The 10,700-nt window shown below is 41.6% G+C and overlaps 1 protein-coding gene across 1 annotated transcript; it reads left to right on the top strand.

Annotated features, from left to right (window-relative positions):
- The first annotated feature begins 5,927 nt into the window (after nucleotides 1-5,927).
- TMEM215 (transmembrane protein 215) lies at nucleotides 5,928-6,854 on the top strand. The gene has a single exon (XM_036329106.1). The coding sequence runs from the start codon at nucleotides 5,928-5,930 to the stop codon at nucleotides 6,633-6,635; it is 708 nt and encodes a 235-aa protein (XP_036184999.1). The 3' UTR covers nucleotides 6,636-6,854.
- Nucleotides 6,855-10,700: the final 3,846 nt, after the last annotated feature.

Genomic DNA, 10,700 nt, shown 5'->3' with positions numbered 1-10,700 from the left:
TCAAGTCTAAGGCCTTCTTCTCTAGTCTACTGGGCAGTGGAGTAATTGTTACAGTGATCAGACTAGCAATACTTTGACCAAAGTACATTTTGATCCATTGCTGAAATGCAAAGAAGCTGAAAGTGAGAGAGTTGTGTGTATATAAGATGAAGAGAAAGTAGACTCCAGATGCAAATGTTTTCCCCAAGTGGGTGCAAGAGACACAAACCCTAAATCCTAAAAAAGGGGGAAGAATCAGGCCCAAACCTGAGGAAGAATCTGAGGAAAAAGTTTACAATGCTTTGCTTATGGCACTATAGAACCTAAGTAGTTGAACCCAAATCATTCTTAGAAGGTAGAAGAAAGGAAAACAGGAAGGTAACAGCAAAAATTAATGAGAGAAATAAATGCACTGGGGAAAATCAGCTAAATGAAACATTGGTTCTTTGAAAAGATTAAGAACATTGATAAGGCTTTAGTAAGATGATTCAGATGAAAAAAGAGAGGGCACAAACAAGCAATGTCAATAATGAAAAGGGAGATATAATTATGATGTTGTGGACCTTGAAAAGACAATGAGTGTATTTTTAACTAAATCATGACAATAAATTTGAAACTTCGCATGAAAATAGACAACTCTTTAAATAATATAACTCACTAAACTAACATGAGAGCTAAAATATGTCCTATAATCTTTTTTTTTTATCCTCACCTGAGGATATTTTTCCATTGATTTTTAGAGAGAGTGGAAGAGAGAAGGAAAGAGAGAGAAATATTGATGTGAGAGAAACATCAATTGGTTGTCTTCTGCACATACCCCAACTAGGGCCCCCGGGCCGGGGAGCCTGCAACCTAAGTAGGTGCCCTTGACTGGAATCGAACCCAAGATCCTTTGGACCCTTTGGCTCTATACACTGAGCCAAACTGGCTGGAGCTGTCCTATACCCTTTAAGAAATTAATCAGAAGTCAAAAATCTCTCACTTTCAAATCCCAGATAAATTAGCTTCACTGGCAAATTCTACTGAACTTTCAGTAGAGCCAGTAGTGATACCATCATACCCAAAGTTTTTCAGAATGTATAAGTCTTATATAACCATAATTTCTGAAACCTGAGAAGAACAATGTGAGAAAAAACATTCAGGCTAATGTCATTCATGAACACATATGCAAACTAGTTAAACAAATAATTAGCCAATGGAATCCAGCAGGTTAGATTTAATTCAAGAGTATAAAATTGATTTGTCATTAGAAAATTAAAATACACCACAGTAACAAATTGGGAAAAAAATATATGAGCATCTCAGTAGATACACACACAAAAAGCATTTGACAAAATTCAACATTATTTTATGACAAGAACACTCTTTGCAAAATAAGAATAAAAGAATAGTCTATTAATCTAAAAAAGTTATCTGCCAAAAACAACTATAGCAAATATTCTATGTGTGAACTGCTGAATGCATTCCTTTTGAGATGGGAATGAGATAAGAATGCCTGAAATCACAACATCTATTCAACTTTGTACTGAAGGTTCTAGCTGTGCAGAAAAGCAAGGAAAAGAAATCAGAACAGTTGGAAAGATCTGGAGGTAACCTGTGTCACAGTGGTTGTCTCAGCATAACAGTAGAATTATGACTGATGTGCATTTCCTTATTATATTTTTTATGCTTTCAAGTTTTTCTATATTAAACACATTGCTTTCAGAATCATTAAAACCTTATGGAGTAAACAATGAAAATGACACCTCTCTCACAAAATGTGGGATCTCAGTAATCTCTGCACTTCCTCTGATGGGCTTCACTCTGTCATTCAAGTGCTTTTCACTGTGGCTACCAGAAGTTAATTTCTGGAGCACAAGGTATCCCAGGCTTTTCAGAATAGACCCTGATAAAAATGAAATCAAAACCACTGACTTGGTTCTTGGACATGAATAGTATTGCCAAGTCCTTGATTTTGCTGCTCAAATGGGAACTGTCAGTTAGAGAGGGAAAGGGACAGAAGGGGCAGAGAGTGATGAATTGAGGTGTCTTGCAGTCTCTCTAGTTCGAATCACAAGATACCAAGAATTTGGAACTGTAGATATCTTTTGCAGGTCATCTACAAATGTTCCTTCTCTGATTTAAAGTTATAATTGGAGGAAGTTAACTGTAAGGCCATGGGAAGTTATAGGGGAGGAAGGGAAGGCAAAACTATAACCTAATAAATTAAGAGGCTGGGTTCTGACATCCAACTTACTCATTGCATGACCTTGTACAAGTTACTGAATCTCTCCATGCCTCAGTTTCCTTCTTTGCGGGGTTGTTATAAAGATTAAATGAGATAATATATGTGAAGTGCTTAGCACAGAGCCCAGCTCATCAAAAGCACTCAGTGAACAGTAGCTATTCTGCAAGAGGCACTCACCAGCATCAAAGTAGATGCTGACATAGGACATGCGACTGGTGAGCACTCTCCTAGGAGCTTCAAATATATTGACTATTTAACATGGTATCTAATCCTCATAATACCTGGGAATTAAATGTTATTATCCTCAGTTTACATGTTCATAGCATCATTTTCCCCAATAATCAAAAGGTGGAAGGAACCCAAGTGTCCATCAACAGAGAAATGGATAAACAAAATGTGATGTGTATATATATACACATACATACACAATGGAATGTCATTCAGCCTTAAAAAGCAATGAAATTCTGATATATGTTTGAAGACATTACACCAAGTGAAATTAATCTAATGCAAAAGAACAAATGTTCTACAATTCCACTTATATGAGGTACCTCAAATAGTCAAATTCATAGAGACAGCAAGTAGAATAGTGGTTGCCAGGGCTGGGCAAGTGGGGAATAGAGAGTTATTGCTTAATTGGGACAGAGACTCAATTTGGGAAGATGAAAAAGTTCTAGAGATGGATAGTTGTGGGGGGCCACTGGCAAGCACCTCGGGCGTTTTAAAATATGTTGGCTGAATCCAGGGTGCAGGCAAAGCCACTCCCTGGAGGCAGTCCTAGCCAAGAGGCAAGGACAAAGACTCAGTCTGACTTTTCCAGCCCAGGTGCTAGGGGGTGGATCACATTATGTCGCCAGAAACTCAAGGCCCACCCAGATGTGATGAAACTTCCTATTACTTTGAGTATATATTAAACTTACTTCCCGTGTCGGTGGCTCTGTTCATCTATCAGAGGCAGACGCCACACCAGGCCCAGCTTCTCCCTCTGTTTCTGTCTCAGTCTCGTTTTCATTCTTCCTTAACCCTCATCGGGTTCTACTCAAGATTTCTCGAACCCCCGCATTCTCCCTTTCGGCGCTGGTCGCGGGAAGAGAGAACGTACCGCCATAGATAGTGATGATGGTTGCACAACAATGCGAATGTACTTAATGCCACTAAACTGTACACTTAAAATCGTTAAAATGGTAAATTTTATGTTATGTATATTTTGCCACAATAAAAAAATAACTCCACTTTAAAAAAAAGAGAGAGAGAATCCAACAAATTGATGAATTTCAGAGGGTGCTGTGTGTCAGGTACAAGTGTGAGGTACCAGGAAAGGAGAATGGAAAGTTCCACTCTTTTTTCATTTACATAAAGTCAAATAACAGGCAGAAGTAATCCATGCTGCTAGAAGTCAAGATAATGGCATCTGTTGGGGGATGGAGAGAGGAGTGACATACAGGTATGGGGGTGGGGGGGTTGCTAAAATGTCTCCTTCCTGATGTGGGTGCTGGTTGAATGGACATGTTCATTTTGTGAAAATTCATTCAAATGTATACTCATGATTTGTGCTCATTTCTCTATATGATACTTCAATAAAAAATTAATGTAAAAATTCCCTATGGCCACCTCCATCATCTCTTCTAAATTGACAATAAAAGCATAAGTCAATTGAGGCCTAATTTGGAGGCATCACTTTCAGAGAAATGCCTATCATACCAGAGACTCTTTGGATTTCAAAGAAGAAACACCACTCATGCTAACTTCATACAAGGGGGCATTATTGAAAGGATACTGGGAGATCTTACCAGTCTGAAGGGCAGGAAGTACTACTGTCCTGAGGGGGAATCTGGACATTGGCAAGATGTATGCTTTGGCTTGTGCCTACATTGATTATGACATAGTATGCAAATATCTATTTCAACCATTTTATGAAAGGGACCACGTAACAAGCATTGTGCTAGGAACATCACATTCATTTAGTGCTCAGACTGCTCCCTCACATACGTGGTAGTAATATTATCCTTTTACAGACGAGTCAACTGGTTCTCAGACCAATCCAGTCATTTTCCCAAGCACACAAAGAGGCGGGGAAGGCCTGGATGTCAAAGTTCTTCCCACCAAGGCAGTGCCTTGTATTAAGGAATGTATCCCATACTCTGTTCTGTCCCTCACTATTCCCCATCTACCCCAAATGGGCATCCTGTTGAAGAACCACGGCTAAAGCCAGTCTTGCCCCTGGGGCCAGAGAATCCATCACCCGCTGCTGTGGGAGGGAGACTGGCTCTGCACACCAGCTTCAGCAAGGGAGGAGAGAACCACCCAAAGCTGGAACTGTAGCGGGGCTGGTCAGCCAGTCCCGTCCAGTCGAGGTTCCCCCATCTCCTTTTATCAGGGTCTTGGGTGCGACGTGTAAGGACGGGAATCCGACGGCGAGAGCCCTCTTCCCTGGACCCAGCAGATCTGGCTGGATCCGGGCTCCAAGGCCACCCCCTCCAGAGTCCGAAACTGGAAGACCTGGGGGGAGTCTCTGGTGACTCCACCCAGGGCTGAGCAAAGCCTGGCACCCACCCCTCACCATGAACTCGGCCTGGGCGCCGGTCCTGGGCGCCCGTCCAGGTCTCAGCCCGCTCCGCGGCGGGAGCGCTGTTGAGCACCGCTCGCTGCCACCAGCGCCTGGACCGAGAGCAGCAAGGCACCTGGAGGTGTGCCGCCTCCGAGCACCCTAGACGCTAGCCTTGAGGTTGAGAGAGGAGCGGTTGGGGTAAATCCTAGGAGCCACCGTCAGTCCGGTCGAATCATCCCGATTTGTAACTAAAGAGTGGTCCAGGTGCCGAAAGACATCTCCCGCAGGCAGCTCTGGTCCTCGGAGCCCAGGCTGCCCGGTGGGCGAATACAGCCGAGTTTCGTCCCGATCAGCAGCAGCCTCGCCCCTCTGGCCCTCCCGGGCACTGAAGTGAGTCCAGCCTCCTGCTCAGCCCTCCTGGGCAGCGGAGGGACGAATCCCGGCTGCTCTGAGGATCCGACTGGACCTGGGCAGCCTCTTCCGCTGCTCCTGGGTCTGGCCCCCCGCGCGCCCCCACACGTCCCTTTTGTTTCTGAGCTTGCTCTGAAAGTGATGTAACGCGGACAGGCTCGCGCTCGCTGCCCCTCTTTCCCACACTAAGTCCTCCCCCCTCCTTTCCTCCTTCCCTCCCACGCCTGGAAGTCCGCGCGCAGAGCCAGCACCGCCGCCAGAGCTTCCAGAGCTTGGGGACCGCGACCCGCACTGTTGGGAAAGACAGGCTTCCACGTCCCACTTCCTGGTTGTCAGGAGGAAAAGCCAGGCTCTCCTCCCAGGAACAAGGGAGAGAGTCGAGGGCACAGCTGCTGTGGAGGTTCCTAAGGAGACTCCGACTGGCTTCTTTCCCTGCTCCCAGGAGACTGGAGACAGGAGGAAACCTCAGGTACCTCAGTGACCCCCGCCGGTGGACGTTTATATGAAAGACTGAGGTTAAAATAGTAAAGACACAGACAGATAGACGGACAAAGAGCAACAGAAACAGGGCAAGAGATAAAGAGAGGCAGAGACCAAGATTGTCAGACAGGTGGAGAGAGACCAAGAGTAAGAGACGGAGTTAGTTGGTGGGTGGGAAGTGGACTTGGGGATTTCTTTTAACCCGCTGTGGTTTCCTCTGTGACGGAAGACAGCGGAGCTGCTCCCTGGCCAGCAAGAAGCCCCAACCTGGATGAGTGAAAGATGCGGCCTGATGACATTAACCCGAGGACGGGGCTGGTGGTGGCTCTGGTCAGTGTCTTCCTGGTCTTTGGCTTCATGTTCACTGTCTCGGGGATGAAAGGAGAGACTCTGGGAAACATACCCCTCCTGGCCATCGGACCAGCCATCTGCCTGCCAGGCATTGCGGCCATTGCCCTGGCCAGGAAAACTGAGGGGTGCACCAAGTGGCCCGAAAATGAGCTGCTCTGGGTCCGAAAGTTGCCCTGCTTCCGGAAACCCAAGGACAAGGAGGTGGTGGAGCTGCTGAGGACCCCTTCGGACCTGGAGTCAGGCAAGGGAAGCTCCGATGAGCTGGCTAAGAAGGCAGGCCTCCGGGGGAAGCTGCCCTCCCAGGGGCAGGCCGAGGTGCCTGTGGCCAGCTCTATCACTACTCCCACCCCCACAGGAGAAGGAGAATGCCAGAGCCTGGTCCAGAGCGGGCAGCAGGAGGAGACTTCCAGATACCTGGACGGCTACTGTCCCTCCGGCAGTTCCCTCACCTACAGTGCCTTGGATGCCAAGTGCTCAGCCTGGGACAGGTCCGAGTGCCCCGAGCCAGAGGACAGCATCTTCTTTGTGCCCCAGGACAGTATCATCGTTTGCTCCTATAAGCAGAACAGTCCCTATGACAGATACTGTTGTTACATCAATCAGAGCCAAGGCAGGTGGGACCACGAGACGATAGTCTAAGCTTTGCATACAAGGGTCGCTGTGCTGATAGAAACATGACTACACTCAGCTCCCGATGGAAGGAAACTGCCCGCTCCAACAGCCTTCACACTGTTAGAGATTGACCTGGTATGTGATGGGTGTGCAAACGTCTGGTGCCTGAGAGCCATGTAAATAGGCATGTTGGGGACACATTTTAGGGAGGGGTGGTGAGTGTTAAGGACACTGGAAGAGGCAATGGGTAGGAGAGGAAGCAGTTCCAGTTACTTTTTAACAATTTAAACAATGTTGGATGTTTCGTAAATAACCCAACAAGTGCCACTCAGTACCTGCTGAAAGCAAGGCAAATCTTGAGTGGGCTGCAAAAAAAAAGGCTATTCATAGGGACCCTGAGTTGCTTTAGGTCTGAAAAAGATTGAAAGAAGAAAAAAACAATGCTTCATTATAAGAAATAATTATCTACTGAAAGCCTTTCACACTTAGTATTTGTTAAAAGAAGAAAAAATCAGGACAGAAAAGCTGCATCCCTCCTTAGGTAGGATGGTTTCTGGAGAAAGGAGAGTTAAAGACAGTTGAATTATGTCATTGAGTTTTATGATATCTTATGACAAGATCAGGAATTTCAAATAAAGTAAAGTAAATGTGACCGGCTATGTGAAAAACTAACATTTTTAGATGGCTATGTTACTTATTAAATTCTTCACTTAAAGTGACTTACTGGTCTTTATCTGAAGTGTTTTCTAACATTTACTACCATTCATGTATAATTTCCTCATCAGGTGCAAAATGACTTAATGTAATATTTTCATAGATCAGAAATTGTTTTCATCCAGTCAAAATGGATTCTGCATATGTATACAAGTGTCTTTAACATTTTGGGAAAACATGTACTGGTGATTACTATTCTTATATGCCTTTTAAAATCTAAAGACTGTGAAGTCAATACCTTAGTCTTGAACTTTATGCAGAATTTATATGTGCAATGATTAAACTTCTGGAAATGTCAGAAATGTCATTATTTGTACTTTTGTTCAGCATTCCCAAAGACAGTAAGTGCCAATGAAATGAGAGTTAATCTACTAGGATTAACCAAAGCCCAGTTTTTATTAAGCTCATCTGATCAGTAAACATTACATGGCAAAGGTCTGCTTTATTTCATGTTTAATCTTTTGCTGCTGAGGAAAAAAATCACAATGGGGCCCTAAAAAGTATTTCCTCTTTCATTTGATCAACTGTAATAGACAAGAGGTCAATCAGCCAGAATAGTATCTGTTCCAGTTGAAGAGAAATATTGAGTTATATATAGAAATGATGGTATATTTAATCTTGAAGATCAGAATAATTTTGCACCCTTTAAGGAATGATGATTTCTTTTTATTTTTTTTTTCATTTTTTTTTTTCAGGGCTTAGGGGGTGATTTCTTTTTAAATGTCAGATAGTTTCGGGCACTTTTTGCCAAAAGGGGAATTGAGGACAAAAAGTTTGGGTATATCTCTTTTGTGTATTTCAGGTCCAACTCTGTAATTCTCTAAGTATGGCAATTATTCTTGTTTTTAAACATCATGCCCTTAAAAATCACAATTTTCTAGTCAAATGCAACATCAAAAGTATGTAATTGTTTTTTGGTAGGGTTTAAATGTCAGCAAATGTGGTCGGTGATCCTGGGCAAATTTTATCTTCTCACACCTCTGTTCCCTGAGAAGGAAGGAGTGGGACTGACTGACACTATGTTACCTCTGAGTTCATTCCAGGTTGAATATCCTATGGTGTTGTGGCAAAGGCACTTTATATATTGCCATGAAATGAGTTACAGCAAAATGCAGGCCAAAGTTATGCAATTCATGATTACTAATATGTGACATGGATTGAATTCTTGCTACTACTAAAAAGAATTTTATAAATGTGTGAAAGCAGATTTGTTTTATTACCAAATATTTTTTTATTCAGCAAAATACATTTCTGGGAATAAAATGAAGATAGTCATAGTATAATATTTTTGAGGAGAAATTTTTAAATATTGGATCCCTAAGTAATCTAACACATACCCTTATACTAAATGTAATTTATTTTGGATTTGGCATGGAGGGAAAATAGTTTCCTAAAATCACAATACCTCTTGATAATTCGAATGCATTTTGAAAAAGGAAAATGATATATTGAAGGAGGTGAAATTCTTTCTTGATTCCAAAGTGTAAATTCAGCCAAGATACCCAAGCTGGAGCATATTTAGACAATTGTTTCAAGACTTAGTCTCTATTGCGATTACCATGGTAATCAAAATTCAGATAGAGTTCAGTTCAGGCTCTCTTCCAAACCTTGCTAACCAGTTCCTTTGAAAATGTTTTCAATTCTATGGATCTTAATACCCATTGATCTGGCAAATATGGGAAGAAATATTTATTCTTTTAAATGTGTTTTCCCTTTTGATAATATCCAACCTCTAATTGTTTGTTAATATCTCCCCTCTACACCTACAGCATCATTTATTTGGTGAACTCACTGTTACTAATTCTTCTATATTGAAGAAAATATTTTTGAAAATCCACAGTCCCACTATCCTAATAGAACTATAGTATTTCCATTTTAGCACATTATCTTCCAGGCCTCCTCCATATGCATATGTACCTTACCTATTATAATCATGTGTTTTTCTTTAATATTTTTATTATATCCTAAGTATGTTTTCATGTTTTTATGCAGTGTCTCTAATTATCATTTAACAATTGTGTAATATGCTATTTAGTGATGTACCATGATTTGTCATGCCATACCTTATTGCTAGTCAGATATCGTGTTTTATGGATGGTTTCATATGGGGTTTTTTTTTTTTGTTGTTTGGTAACACAGCTACATTAGTTGCTATTTGCCCAGAGAGGTAAAAATTTACAATTGAAAAAGCTGTATCTTTATAGATGAGAATGAGGGGGCAGAAATGTGTAAATGGATAAAACACTCAATATTGTTGGTTTTCTCTTCATTCATGTAGATGCAAGATGTAGGGTAAGAAACAAAACTATGCTTCTTCAAAACAGTCCCCCATTGGGACCAGAGCCAGTATTTTTAAGAGTAAGAATAAGATGAGACCGTTCCCCAGTCAACATCACAATACCTCTTGATAATTCGAATGCATTTTGAAAGAGGGAAATGATATGTTGAAGGAGGTGAAATTGTTTCTTGATTCCAAAGTGTAAATTCAGCCAAGATACCCAAGCTGGAGCATATTCAGACAATTGTTTGCATCACCAATTTGCATCTCAAAATCATATTACAGTGGTATCCATCTTCAAGAGCTTAAGGTTGAATAAACAAAATGAAAATAGAAATAGATAATAATAATTACTTTGTAATATTTCAAAAGCATCTTCTTAAAGTATCTCACCATATATTTTATACTTAATATGTATGTAAATTGTTATCTATTAGTGACTTACAACTGAACTAGAATTTCAGGAATTCAATAGACTCTACCCATGAGTTTTCTATGTTTCAGTTCCTCACTGGAAAAACTAAACTGAAGATGGAGATGTAGACAAATGCTTGCCTCAACCAAATATCTCAATAAAGGATTGAATTCCACTCAGCCTCTTGTCCAGATAATATAAAATCACATAAACACAATTAAATCAGAGATCACTTACTTGATTTATCACTGCCCACCACAGAGTCCTCACTCCATGGACACCCAAAAGAAAGAAGTTTATACGTGATTCTGTCCAGATACACAAATAGGAGGGCACCGACATTAATCTCCATAGTCTAGCAATTTATTCCTGGACCTGACCCTTGTTAGGGATTCTTTCTTTACTTTTTCCTTTATTCCTCCTCCTGGCCCCACGTTAGAGCGTGCAACCTCAGTGTCCCCAGTGACAGCACACGCCTTTGCATGCTTTACTCCTAATAATACAGTTACAAAATTGGCTGGTTACAAAATAGATATAAAGCTATTAAACATCTTTTTGCTATTCTTTAACAAATCCATCCCTAGAAAGTTAAATATAATGACATTTTTGTAGTTAATCACTTTCTTATTCTTCATGGTAATGAACCATTGTATGTGAGACAGGTAGTTCTTCAGTCTGAGGCAAG

This window comes from Myotis myotis, unplaced genomic scaffold (assembly GCF_014108235.1).
Source record: "Myotis myotis isolate mMyoMyo1 unplaced genomic scaffold, mMyoMyo1.p scaffold_m19_p_12, whole genome shotgun sequence".
Taxonomy (NCBI): domain Eukaryota; kingdom Metazoa; phylum Chordata; class Mammalia; order Chiroptera; family Vespertilionidae; genus Myotis; species Myotis myotis.
This window is presented reverse-complemented; position numbering and strand designations above follow the sequence as displayed.